Source organism: Ranitomeya imitator, chromosome 3 (genome assembly GCF_032444005.1).
Source record: "Ranitomeya imitator isolate aRanImi1 chromosome 3, aRanImi1.pri, whole genome shotgun sequence".
Taxonomy (NCBI): domain Eukaryota; kingdom Metazoa; phylum Chordata; class Amphibia; order Anura; family Dendrobatidae; genus Ranitomeya; species Ranitomeya imitator.
The window spans coordinates 800,089,623-800,103,455 of record NC_091284.1 but is presented as its reverse complement, the minus strand read 5'-3'; the positions used below and the strand labels follow the sequence as shown (position 1 = coordinate 800,103,455).

Below are 13,833 nucleotides of genomic sequence, written 5' to 3'. Positions count from 1 at the left end.
GATTGAATTTTCTTCCCTCCCAGAAAGTTGCTTCTTTCTTTCTCGTCCACCAAAGCATCAGTCCCAGTTACCCGGTTTTCTCCAGGCAGTATCCTCCCTGGTCACTGCTGGTGTAGTCGTTCCCATTCCGTCAAACGGTTTTCTGGATTCTATTCGAATCTCTTCGTAGTCCCGAAAAAAGATGGTTCTCTCCATCCAATTCTGGACCTAAAAATGCTGAATCGTCACGTTCGACTCCGCCACTTCAGGATGGAATTCCTACGGTCGGTGATCGCCGCTATGGAACCGGGAGAATTTCTCTGCTCTGTAGACATTTAGGATGTGTACCTTCACGTTCCTGTTTGTGTGCGGCACCAGAGATTCCTTCGGTTTGCAATCTCGGACGATCACTACCAATTCACAGCCCTTCCCTTCGGCCTGGCGTTTGCCCCCAGGGTTTTCACCAATGTCATGGCGGCTGTCATGGCCATTCTTCGTTCCAGGGGGATTATCATTATCCCTTACCTTCACGATCTGCTGATCAAGGACTCATCCCATCGAGACTGTGCTCGAAGCCTTCAAATCTCTCTGGACACTCTGACCCATCTCGGCTGGATCATCAACCGAGAGAAGTCCTCTCTGATTCCATCCCAGCGTCTGACATTCCTGGGCATGGAATTCGACAAGAACTTGGCTCGGGTCTTTCTCCCGAAGGACAAGTTTTCCGTTCTCCACAAGGCAGTCCGATCTCTAAAACACCCAGCCCCCGTCCCCTATGATTCTGTATGGGAGTCCTGGAAAAGATGGTTGCCTCCATGGAAGCCGTGCCTTTCGGCCAGTTCCACACTCGCCCCCTCCAGCTGTTTCTTCTGTCCACCTGGAACAAGTCCACGACCTCCCTAGACCCTCCAGTTCATCTGCCTCCCCAAGTAAGGCAGTCCCTAACCTGGTGGACTCTGTCCTCCTCAGTACTCAAAGGGAGGTCCTTCCTTCCCCTTCGGTGGCAGGTCATCACCACCGAAGCCAGTCTCCTCGGATGGGGAGCAGTCTCCCGACAACGCACAGCGCAAGGTCGCTGGAACGCCCAGGAGGCTCTTCTTCCCATCAACCTCCTGGAGATAAGGGCAATCTTTCTAGCCCTACTTCACTGGCAGTCTCTCCTGACAGGCGGGCCCATCCGCATTCAGTCGGACAACGCCACGGCCGTGGCATACGTAACCACCAGGGCGGGACTCGAGCAATCAGGTGGTGGCGGAAACTGCAAAGATTCTGCGTAGGGCGGAACGTCACGTTCCGGCTATTTCAGCCATTCACATTCCGTGGGTCAAAAATTGGGCAGCCGATTTCTTGAGCCGCCAAGGCCTGGCAGCGGGCGAGTAGTCTCTCCATCCGTCGGTCTTCAATCAGATATGTCAACGTTGGGGCACTCCGGACGTCGACCTCAAGGCGTCTCGGATGAACCACAATGTAGCTCGGTTCGTAGCCAGGTCCCGGGATCATCTGGCCATTGGCCACGACGCCCTGGTAATTCCGTGGTCCCAGTTTCAGCTCCCTTACCTGTTCCCTCTTCCCTTGATCCCAAGGGTTGTAAAGATGATAAAGTCAGAGGGGATTCCGGTTATCCTGATGGCGCCAGACTGGCCAAGGCACCCTTGGTATGCGGAACTCGTGAACATGCTCTTGGATACCTCCTGGAGACTCCCAGACCTTCTCTCACAGGGTCCGCTCTTCCACCAGAGTTCTCAGTCTCTGAGTTTAATGGCATGGCTGTTGAGGCCGCGGTCCTAAGGGAGTCCGGTTTTTCTCACCAGGTCATTAAGACCATGATCAGAGCTAGAAAACCTTCTTCCCGCATTTACCACAGGTACTGGAAGGCTTTCTTCCGATGGTGCAGGACGATGTCTTTTTCCCTTCCGGACTTTCTTGGTTTCCTCCAGGCAGGTCTCGATTTGGGGCTGTCCCTTAGTACCCTAAAGGGTCAGGTCTACACTTTGTCCATTCTTTTTCAGAGGGATCTAACCTCCATCCCTCAGGTAAAGACCTTTCTCCAAGGAGTTGCTCATCTTGCTCCTCCATTCCATTCCCCGTTGGAACCTTGGGATCTCAACCTGGTTCTGGGTGTTCTACAGGCTGCACTCTTCGAACCTCTTCAGGACGTTTCTTTTTCCCTTCTTTCTTGGAAGGTGGCCTTTCTGATTGCTATTACATCAATAAGGAGGGTCTCCGAGTTGGCAGCCTTATCCTGCCATGCTCCGTTTGAGTCTTCATCAGGACAAGGTAGTTCTCAGGCCTGTCCCTTCTTTCCTTCCCAAGGTGGTATCTGTTTTCCACATCAATGAGGACATCATTCTTCCCTCATTTTGCCCTTCCACAGTTCATCCTCAGGTGAAGTTTCTTCACAAACTGGACGTGGTCCGAGTCATACGGATCTATCTTTCTAGAACTGCCACCTTTTGCCAGTCCGATTCCCTGTTTGTCATCTCTGAAGGTCGCCAGAAAGGTCTTCAGGCGTCCAAGTCCACGATCTCTCGTTGGATTCGTTCAGCGATATTGGAAGCCTACCGCGTCCATGACAAACGGCCCCATCCAAGGGTGCGAGCTCACACCACCAGGGCTGTTGGAGCTTCTTGGGCTGTTCGTCACCAAGCGTCTGCCTTGCAGGTCTGCAAGGCCGCAACCTGGTCATCCTTGCACACTTTTACGAGGTTCTATAGGGTTCATACCCAGGCCTCGTCTGATGCAGGTTTTGGTAGGAAGGTACTGCAGGCGGCGGTTGCTCACCGGCCGACCTGAGTCCTTTCTCTGTGTTTTATCCCCACCCTTCTTTTGGGACTACTTTTGGATGTCCCATGGTTGTCTGTGTCCCCCAATGAAGTGATAAAGAAAGAGGGATTTTTTGGTAATTACAGTAAAATCTTTCTTGGAGCCTTCATTGGGGGACACAGCACCCTCCCTGCTGGTTTTTCTAGTACCGTGTTTGGGTCTAAGCGCCCTGGTTGAGTTGGTACTTATATGTTCTGAGTTCTGGTCGCTTCTCCTACTGCTTTTTTTCACCAACTGAGATACTTGGTGCCTGTCGGTGGGTGTATACTGCTGGGGAGGAGCTACTTTTTTCCTTGTTTTTGCATAGTGTCAGCCTCCTAGCAGCAGCAGCATACACCCATGATTGTCTGTGTCCCCCAATGAAGGCTTCAAGAAAGAGATTTTACAGAAAGTACCAAAAAATCCCCCTTTTCCTTTTGGTACAGGTTCCTGACTTTTTACACCCTTCGTAGGCCCTTGTCATTCCGCAGGTGAGTGTAGAGTTTCTCTTGAGATGTCCTCGTGCTCATCCTACCAGTATATTCTTCATTTTTCTGCTGTGTTTTTTTTTTTCTATGTGTAGCTTCCTGTATTATTGATTTCTCGTTGAATGTATTGGGGGACACAGATCCCACCATGTTCTGTTTCTTCCTCCCCTGGATCGGTTCTGGTTGTCCTGGAACATCGATTTCTTCCCAGCTTTTGTTCTTGTTGCTTGTTTCATGTCTTTCTATTGCTCTCCTACATATCTAAGCCGTATGGTATTTTAGGGGAAGGTACAGCCTTCAAGGCGGAAACGGCAGGGAAACATCGCTCTGTCTGGCACAAGCGGGTTCAGAGGCATAAAGCTGCCTGCTGACGGTCTGTGTTCTGCATGATAATGTGGATCTCCAATGGACCTCCCCCAAATAGATAGCACAAAAATGATAGACAGCCCCTGTCGTTCCCTTAAAAGGTCAACAAAGACTGAAATAAAATGTGAACAGAGGCCTTAGATCTGGGAAAGTCATTACTCCGAGGCGTACTCTAATATTCTGTCTTATTCCTTGAAGATGTTCTGGGCCGTATAGATTTGACTCTTCCCGTGTAATGTATTATGTATAAAAATCTGCAATTCTGTGCAGTGATCTTTTTTTTTTTTTTCTTAGACTCTAATGAAGTGACTGACAACACGGTTTTGGCCGGGAAGTCTATTCTGCTCCATCCTCAGGAACAAGCCATGCACATCAGAATGGAGGCCGAGCGGAATAGCAAGGTGACCGAGTCTTCACCGCTTCTTATAAATGGCGACAAGTTTCCTGTACAGAATACATGGAGGGTGGCACAGCACCTCGTCTAAAATGTGCTCTTTGGTCGAATCGGTACTAGTATAGTAGATTAAAAGAAGTTGTCCACTTTTAGGTACAATATTTTTTTTTTTTCTCAATGTGAGCCTGACAAAAACTTCTATTTTACCCCTCTGTTTACCAAGCTATTGCTATGATTGTGTAGCCTTTTAAGCCATTTGATCCTTATAGGAATCCCCATAAAAAAAAAAAATTGTAAGCTACACTCCTCGAGGGCAGCACCACAGATGACTCTCACAATGTTATGGGAATCGAGGATGCAGCCGGTGTCTCCAAGATCTGCACATGATCACATTTTTAAGCCCTGAGCTCCAATATGTGGCAGTTGGGACGGTCCTAAACGCCAGATGGGAAGCTACGTAATTGTTTTTTAGCCAGATCAAACCTCAAAATCAGATCAAGTCTTGTGGGATGATTGTGCGATGCCTTATGTTTATCAATACGCCAGTAATCGCCACTTGGCGGATCCGAGGGACTTTGGTTTCTCACCCCGACATTGTGAACATAGTTCTCCCAAGTGGTTGGGAGAACGAGGACGATCTGGAGTGTATAGGTAAAAAGCCAAGGAGGCAGAGTGAGGTGTTTGAATACGTCCTCAAGCCACTGTACATGTTGTTCATGTTACTGTGAGCAACCTGTGTGGCCATAATGTGCCACCCAGGCCTGCAGCACCTCTGGACTTGTCTCCAATTGAGCACATCTAGGACATCATTACTCGGTGATTTTACACAAAAGCTGCCAGCAGTGGATCTTGATGATTTGCTCCGAGCTGCAGAACATTCCTCAAACAACCATTAATAACTTCATTGATCGCAGCCGAGGTTGCAAGTGCCGGGACTTGGGGACGTGAAGCTCAATAAATCGAGCGGTTTTGAAAATTTGGTTTCATTTTTTTCCCCCTCATTTGCAGATCAGTAACACGTCTATCTGTCCTGTGATTTCCATGACCCCACAACTTTTCCTTCCTGCTTTTGTAATTTTAATTTCTAGCGTACTAAAGTGATTTGTCTGTACCTACAGATATAGCATTAACCACTCGCCGCTGTGGTCAAAGTTGAGGACGTCTTGCGCCTTCACTTTCTGTGTAGCTCGGCCGCTCCTACGCTTTCTATTAGATCGGCTCACAATACAGATGGCGTAGAGTGTCGGGGCATGTTATTACGGTGATGGGCCGGTGATTAGGATAACAATTGCTTCATCTACGTAAATGTATTAATGAAAGATTACTCTTGATTACTGTAATTATGCTTTTACAGATGGAAGAACTGGAGCGCCAGAAGCGGGAGCAACTGGAATTGATACGGAAACTGGAAGACGAGAGAGAAAGCTTAAAGGCCGAATTCCATAGAATGCGGGAAGGGGAACAGAGGAGCAGTGTAACGGCAAAGGAGGAAGAACCAGAGCCAGCAGTGGTGGATGGAAAACCAAAGGTACCGGCCTGTTTTCTTTTAATGCAAAGTAAGCCTTCTGTTTGCTGGAAGTTAGTCTGAATTCACACACTGCAGATTATGGACAAACCATGTGGATGTGGTTGTTAAAACACGCTTATGGAGACACGAGGGTCAATGGGTGCTCTCGTCCACAGGCCTGGCTGTCTTAAGAAAGACTGCACGGGCCGGGGCCCATCCCTATTTAACGTCCATACTCCTTTCCAGTGGGCAGAACACTCCGATAACCCACGGTGAAGGTACAACACTCCCGTAAGACTATTGGGTCACCAACAGTCAACAACATATAGTACATTCCCAGCAAGGACACAAGATGGTGCAAATTAGAGTCTCACCCTTCCACTGGCTCGCCTGGGATTAGAACCTCTGTGACTTTGGGGCATCCAGGGCCAACTATCCCAACCAGCAGCACCCTGCGTTCTGCAGGCACCCTCAGAGAGGAGGTAGCGGCAAGCTTAGGATGCTGACCAAGTACAGTATTGGCTAGGTGACCTGAACGTCCCAACCTGGGTTCTCCAAAGTCTTTGTGGGCTAAGTGATGAGCTGTTGGGTAATCCACCATCTGTAACCGTGGCTCCTTGGCTGACGTTTTATAGAGTCATACTTTTGACAGGAGCCAGGGCCAGCTCTTATTTCAGGGCATTGTCCCACAGGATTAGGGGAAGGTAATCCCCTCATTGTTCGATTGTTCAATAAAGGTACCTTCACACATAACGATATCGTTAACGATATCGTTGCTTTTTGTGACGTAGCAACGATATCGTTAAGGAAATCGTTATGTGTGACAGCGACCAACGATCAGGCCCCTGCTGGGAGATCGTTGGTCGCTGAGGAAAGTCCAGAACTTTATTTCGTCGCTGGATCTCCCGCTGACATCGCTGGATCGGCGTGTGTGACGCCGATCCAGCGATGTCTTCACTGGTAACCAGGGTAAACATCGGGTTACTAAGCGCAAGGCCGCGCTTAGTAACCCGATGTTTACCCTGGTTACCAGCGTAAACGTTAAAAACACTACATACTTACCTTCAGCTGTCTGTCCCCGACGCTGTGCTTCTCTGCACTCCTCCTGCATCCTGTGTCAGCGCCGGCCGGCCGGAAAGCACAGCGGTGACGTCACCGCTCTGCTTTCCGGCTGACCGGCGCTGACAGTGCAGAGGAAAGCAGTGCGCTGGAGGACAGACAGCTGAAGGTAAGTATGTAGTGTTTTTAACGTTTACGCTGGTAACCATGGTAAACATCGGGTTACTAAGCGCGGCCCTGCGCTTAGTAACCCGATGTTTACCCTGGTTACCGGGGACTTCGGGATCGTTGGTCGCTGGAGAGCTGTTTGTGTGACAGCTCTCCAGCGACCAAACAGCGATGCTGCAGCGATCGACATCGTTGTCGGTATCGCTGCAGCGTCGCTTAAGGTACCTTCACACATAACGATATCGTTAACGATATCGTTGCTTTTTGTGACGTAGCAACGATATCGTTAAGGAAATCGTTATGTGTGACAGCGACCAACGATCAGGCCCCTGCTGGGAGATCATTGGTCGCTGAACAAAGTCCAGAACTTTATTTCGTCGCTGGATCTCCCGTGGACATCGCTGGATCGGCGTGCGTGACACCGATCCAGCGATGTCTTCACTGGTAACCAGGGTAAACATCGGGTTACTAAGCGCAGGGCCGCGCTTAGTAACCCGATGTTTACCCTGGTTACCAGCGTAAAAGTAAAAAAAAAAAAAAACACTACATACTTACCGACCGCTGTCTGTCCCCGGCGCTGTGCTCTGCACTCCTCCTGTACTGGCTGTGAGCGTCGGTCAGCCGGAAAGCAGAGCGGTGACGTCACCGCTCTGCTTTCCGGCCGCTGTGCTCACAGCCAGTGCAGGAGGAGTGCAGAGCACAGCGCCGGGGACACCTACACTACTGCATTGCTTCCACGTCTGGCAGAGACTAAATCCTGTGCTCCACATATGGTCCTTGTAAAATCCTTCATAAAGGAGAGCCGAATATATTTTACTATACACAATGTTATGCATTATACCTATACAACAAACACGCTTTACTTGTGGAATGTCACTTTTTTTTTGTTTTATGGATTCATTTTGTTTAATTTTTTTCCTCTAGGAATCTGCAAGCACAGTCTTCCAATTAAACACGTCAGCTGAAAGTTTGCATATTCAGATGATTCGGGAATACCAGCAGCGCTTGATAGAACAGAATAGGTATATATTAAGAAAAGCTGTTTCCATTGCGACTCGTCTTGCAGTCATGGATGCTTTCCCTTCCTTTTACTCTCTGGGGGTAATATCAGCAAGCTATAAATATATGTACCCCAATGAATATTCTTTCTTCACGTTATTCTACATTTTTAGGTTTTTGTACTTCTCATGTTTTAGGCTTCACCAGCAATCCCTGGATGATGCACGCAAACGTTTGCAGGAATACCAGTTACTGCTGAAGAATCGGTATCCTCACTTATCCACGTCGTACAAAGAAAGTCCAGGTAGGGGTGAAGAAAGCACAAGAGGTGCTCAAATTCTGCAAACTAAGTCATCAGAAAATGACCGGCCGTACACTGCTCCGTCACCTCCTGCCTTACTATCCTCATCAGCTCAATCTCCGACTATAGAAAAGCAGCCACAAGGACTAGTAAGTGCACAACAGATAAGTCCTAGAAATGGTTCACAGACACTCGAGCCTGCTCCGTCATCTGCAAGTGATAAACTTAGAACCGAGAGTCCTGTTAGTGTGGACTCCTCACACCCGCACCTTTTTGGAGGGAGAAGTCCTCAGGGACTATTATCTCACAGTCCAAATGAAGCCCGAGTTACTGTAACCGGTTCTGAAAAACTGTCTTCAGCGTCCAGTCCAGGAGAGCACGACTCCTCCTCCGGTACATCGTACCTCCCGCTTCCTAGAGCACTGTCTTTAGGACTACCTGAGACTGACTTCTCCGAGCCAAACATCTCCTTCATGTTTCCTGAAGAACAAGTAAACCGCAGATGTCCTCCACTCCTAGAAGACTTTTCCAATGTTCAAGAATTCCGGGAGAGGCTTCTATCTTCTGCTGCAGAGATCCGTAACCAGCAGGACCACCTGAAGGAAATGCAGATCCAGCTGGACGAGCAACGAGAATCTCTACTGTCCAAGCAGAAGAGTCAAGAGCAACATCTCCTACATAAGCAGAAGGAGCTGGAGGAACAGATTCAAAGGCATCAAGAGTCTCTGGAGAAGCTCCTTGGCCCTGCAGAGGTGAGATGTTGGATATTAAACCCCTAGGCAACATACATTACGCTAGCTCCTGTCGCACCAGTCTAGCCTCTATGCCGCTGTCAAAGCTTCACAGTGGCATCTAAAAGGCCTAATAGATTTCCGCCATCTTTTCCCCATTCATCACACTGTTAGGTTGCAATAGCAGCTGGGGGACTCTTTTTGAGTGTTTTGTTTTTTTCCCACAATTTCATCCCACTTTTTTTTCCCAGCACATTATATGGTAAAATGAATGGTGTCATTCACAACTAAAACTCATCGCGCATAAAAGAAGCCGTCATACGGTGATGTCAGCAAACCATTTAAAACCGTTGTGATGCTTCAGAGGAGGAGAGGAAAAACTGGAAAATGCAAAGTCTTAGACATTTATTGTAAATCCACAGGATATGGTAAATGTCTGATTGATGCGGTTGTCACTTCCGTGACACCCCCCCCACATACACACACACACACACACACACACACACACACACACACACACACCCACACCCACCTATGTCATTAGCGGGGCCCTTATTGTGCCGATGTGAGTGGTGATGTAGCCGCACAGGCACAGCTTTCTCTGTTTACTTCTATGAGAGTTCTGAAATAGCTGGGCAGGATTCGATACCCTCATGTCAGGCGTTTAGGATTGTATGATGAGAACACCCCTTAAATATCCTTTTATAGTTACCTTTAATAATTGTGGTGTTTTATTTGTTCTTAAGCCTGGAGAGGGGGCAGTTCCTGCTGATCTCACCGTGGTTCCTGAGCGGGAACGATACCAATTTATGTCTGCACTGCTGGAGGCATTGGATGAGGAGGAGGAAAAGGAAGTCCACTCTGTGGTTACAAGTAAGTGAAGCACTTGGCTGCCTGCAAACTCATGGAATATGTCATTCACTTTAAGTGATGTCACAGCTCACCACCTCCTTCTGTACAATGACTGATAACACCTCTACAGCAGATAACGCAGGATCCATCATTCACAACAGGCGGTATCACAGCTCACATCCTCCTCCCCTTGTACAATGACTGATAACATCTCTTTATACAGTAGATAACGCAGGATCCACCATTCACAATAGGTGATGTCACAGCTCACCTACTCCTCCTGTACAATGACTGATAACACCTCTATATACAGTAGATAACGCAGGATCCACCATTCACAATAGGTGATGTCACAGCTCACCTCCTCCTCCTGTACAATGAATGATAACACCTCTATATACAGTAGGTAACACAGGATCCATCATTCACAATGTGATGTCACCGCTCACCTCCTCCTGTACAATCTTACCTGTATATACATTATAAATTTTATATTATACTGACATAAAAAATGAAAATAACAATCTAATGTGGAAAAACAAACATTAGATTCCTGTTAAATTCTCCCAAACACATCAGCACAGCGACCACCACTACTCATTATTTTTTGGAGTGTACACTTGCCATACTGACAGACTGCTACGATCGGTGACTGGTCTGCGTGGCCATGTACTGTACTGATGACGCCAGTGATTGGCTGCAGTGGTTATGTGAATGTTTGGTAAGTCTTCACTCCAGGAAAGAAATCAAAGACCTTTTTTTTCCTTGTGTTTTTAGATTTTGAGTCCAGTAATGGTTACCTACTGAGACCTGCCGGAAGGGAGCAGAAGTGGAGACCTTCCAAGCCGCCGGTCACAAAGACCAAATTGGGGCCGTTCCTGCAGCAGCACGAGCTGAGCGCCATCATGGAGGTGGAGACGCCCAGTGGCAGCGGACGACGCTCCAGCACAGGGATTTCTGAACTTCGAGAAAGCCAAACTGGTAGAGAACCCAGTATTTCCTTGGGTTTTCTGTCCAGATACCATGTTGCCTTCTGGTTCATTCATTTTTTTTTTCTTCTGCGAAATACTGACATAGTTTTCTATGCTCAATATCCTTTAGGTCGGAATGAGCGATCAGGACACGGCGATGCTCTGCAATGTCATCCCGACATCACTAGGATGAGCAGTGACTCCACTCTACTGCAAGGCGAGCTGTCCCGGCTATCGGCCAGCATCAGCGACGAGACTGCAAACCAAAGTCGGGGGACCTTATCGTGGCGAGAGACCCTGGCGTTAGAGGGGTCCCATGACTCAGCCGTCACAGGTGAGATAATGCAACATGTCTTTGAAGGAACATTAACCCTACAGTGAGCAGGAATAATGTGCACGCCCGGGGGACACCCATTTATTTTACCATGTAATGTACTGTAAAATTAGAAAAGTATTCAAAGGGGGCGGATACGGCTTTACACAAGGTGATTCATTTTATTAGAATGATTAAATGATTAGAGAAAATAGTAAAAAGTGTGATATTGCATACACTTTTGCATAATATAAATCACAAAGGTGAAGTACTTACATTGCACACTACACAGGAAAAACTTCACCTAGAATAGCACATCATCTGTCTGTGATCATCAGCTGTGAGAAGCAGAACAGTGAAGACAGAGAAATTCCTGGGATCCACACTGTACCGTCATGGGCGTCCCCTTTTTAGGCCACCAGTTAACAGGGCTTCTGTATTAGCTGAAGTCTTTCCCAACTTATATCTTGTTTAGAAACAAATGCTTTCGTAACCAAGTATCACACATGCCCCTACCAAGTTCTGTTTGTCCGATATAGTATCCATCTGGCGGAGTAGCCTACTCTTTAGACGTCAATCAACATTGGCTCTCCTGGTACCAAATGTTTAAACACGACATTTCTCACTAAACAATGGATAACAAAACTATGCAGTAATTGGATGATACTATAAACATACGCTTTCCCACTAAAGATTGATAAAGGAGCTATGCGTTCCAGGTGTTTGGAAAATTACAGAAAATACAAGGCTAATATAAGCTGAACTGTTACTGTCTAATATCTTAAAACAGGCTACCGTCATCATGATTTATGGCGATGACAAACAAGCTTACTCTGTCGCCTCATTTGGGGACACAGGACCATGGTTGTTGTGCTGCTGTCCACTAGGAGGCGACACTATGCATAATCTGAAAAAGATTAACTGTGGCTCCTCCTCTGCAGTATACACCCCTGGACGGCGTCAGCCTTCTCCAGTTTTTGCTTAGTGTCGCATAGGAGGCACACCTAAAACATTTTTTTACTCCGTTTTTTCCAACGGGATTACAGATGAAGAAAAGTGGGTCTCCTGTGAGACCGGTTGAAGTCGAGATGGCTATTCCCCATGTCGCTCCTTCCCCTCGGGTGCTGGTTCGAAGTCAAGATCCCTCCCCCTCCTTCCCCAATTCCTTTTAGTTTCTGGGTCGAGGCGAGGATAAAACCCCCTGATGGTGACAGCAGCGCCCTCCCTAATCCCTCTGGGGGCATTAGGTTGAGACGCCTCAGGTAGGGCCTGCACAGGCAGCACTCTGCAGCTCCCAGCAATGGGCCAGCACACTGCACCTGCATCCAGGGACCCCAGCTCAGCTGCGGGCTCCTGTCGGGGCCGGGGGGAGTGCAGGCAGGCATGGCATAATAGAGACACAGGGCTCCTTGCGCCCCTGTATCTGCGGCAGCACCAGCTCTATAGTGCCTCAGGGAGACCCCTCACCGGGCCCCCCTTCCGCTTATAGCCCCACCGCTATCCTACCTTTAAATCCGGGGGGGGTCCGGTTAAGATCCGACCCCCTCCTGGACTTTTGCGCCGGCCTGGAGCCTAGCTGAAGCCGCCGCCTCCTCTCCGCAAATATGACACTCTACAGTGTCATAGAGGGGGCGGATCGAGACAGAAAGGGCGCGTTTTTTACACAGCTCTGCCGCCCTTTTTCAGCTCTCCACCCCCTTCCTCTTCTTCTCGGCGGCCATTTCTGCTGCAGGACAAGGATTAACCCTGCATCTCCCGGTCAGCAGGACCAGGCTGGCCAGTCTCCGGGGAGCACGGGACTGTGGATCTTCGGCGCTGAAGCTAGGGGCAAACTGGTGGGGTAAGATCACAGCTGGGTTTTTTTACTCGGCTGTGAATCCATATTCCCTATAAGGCTCCCCTATAGGATCCTCTGCGTAGCCGCCCCTGTAGGGTCCTCTGCATTAGGACCATGATCAGGGCACGGAAGCCAGCCTCTACCAAGATCTATTACCGTACCTGGAAAGCTTTCTTTACCTGGTGCGAATCTCGTGGCCAGACCCCATTCCCTTATTCCCTCCCCAAACTATTTGGTTTTCTCCAATCGGGTCTGGAGGCCAGGCTGTCCCTGGGCTCGCTTAAGAGCCAAGTGTCAGCCCTCTCAGTGCTTTTTCAAAGGCAACCACTAGAAACGTGGGACCTTAACCTGGTCCTGACAGCATTGCAGGAAACACCCTTCGAGCCCCTTAAGGAGGTCCCGCTCCGCCTTCTCTCCCAGAAGGTGGTTTTCCTGGTGGCAATCACCTCGCTACGCAGGGTGTCTGAACTGACAGCACTCTCCTGCAGACGGCCCTTCCTGTTTTTTTCACCAGGAGAAGGTAGTTCTCCGTACGGTCCCATCCTTCCTTCCTAAGGTTGTGTCCAACTTCCACCTCAATGAGGAAATTTCTCTGCCTTCCCTTTGTCTGGTCCCGGTTCATAGAGTGGAGAAGGCTCTGCATACGCTTGACCTTGTCAGGGCATTGCGTATATATTTGTCTAGGACTGCGTCTTTCCGGAAGTCTGATTCTCTTTTCCTTCTTCCGGAAGGCGGCTGCAAGGCTCTGCCAGCTTCCAAAGCTACCCTTGCCAGGTGGATCAAATCCACCATACAAGAGGCCTACCGCCTTAAGAATTCTCCACTTCCAGCCGGTATTACGGCACACTCTACACAGTCGGTAGGGGCCTCCTGGGCCATTCGGCACAACAAGTGTGTAAGTCGGCCACTTGGACTAGCCTTCACATGTTTACTAAACGCTACAGGGTTCATACCCAGTCCTCAGCGGACGCGAGCCTGGGTAGATGTGTTCTGCAGGTGGCAGTGCCCCAAGTGTAGGGGCCTGTCTGCACAATATTCGTCCATTGCTTCCCACCCAGGGACTGCT

General features: G+C 48.8%; 1 protein-coding gene across 3 annotated transcripts in view; it reads left to right on the top strand.

The window, feature by feature from the left end:
- The window catches only part of CEP295 (centrosomal protein 295), a 90,281-nt gene that overhangs the window by 50,833 nt on the left and 25,615 nt on the right, over positions 1–13,833 (top strand). For 2 of the 3 annotated variants that reach the window (XM_069759227.1, XM_069759229.1), the window contains exons 11-17: positions 3,930–4,036; positions 5,384–5,557; positions 7,688–7,785; positions 7,960–8,815; positions 9,541–9,667; positions 10,424–10,627; positions 10,748–10,951. In XM_069759227.1, the coding sequence (XP_069615328.1) occupies positions 3,930–4,036; positions 5,384–5,557; positions 7,688–7,785; positions 7,960–8,815; positions 9,541–9,667; positions 10,424–10,627; positions 10,748–10,951 (1,770 nt within the window). The remainder of the gene's footprint in view (positions 1–3,929; positions 4,037–5,383; positions 5,558–7,687; positions 7,786–7,959; positions 8,816–9,540; positions 9,668–10,423; positions 10,628–10,747; positions 10,952–13,833) is intronic. The other variant, XM_069759228.1, reaches the window with a different exon arrangement.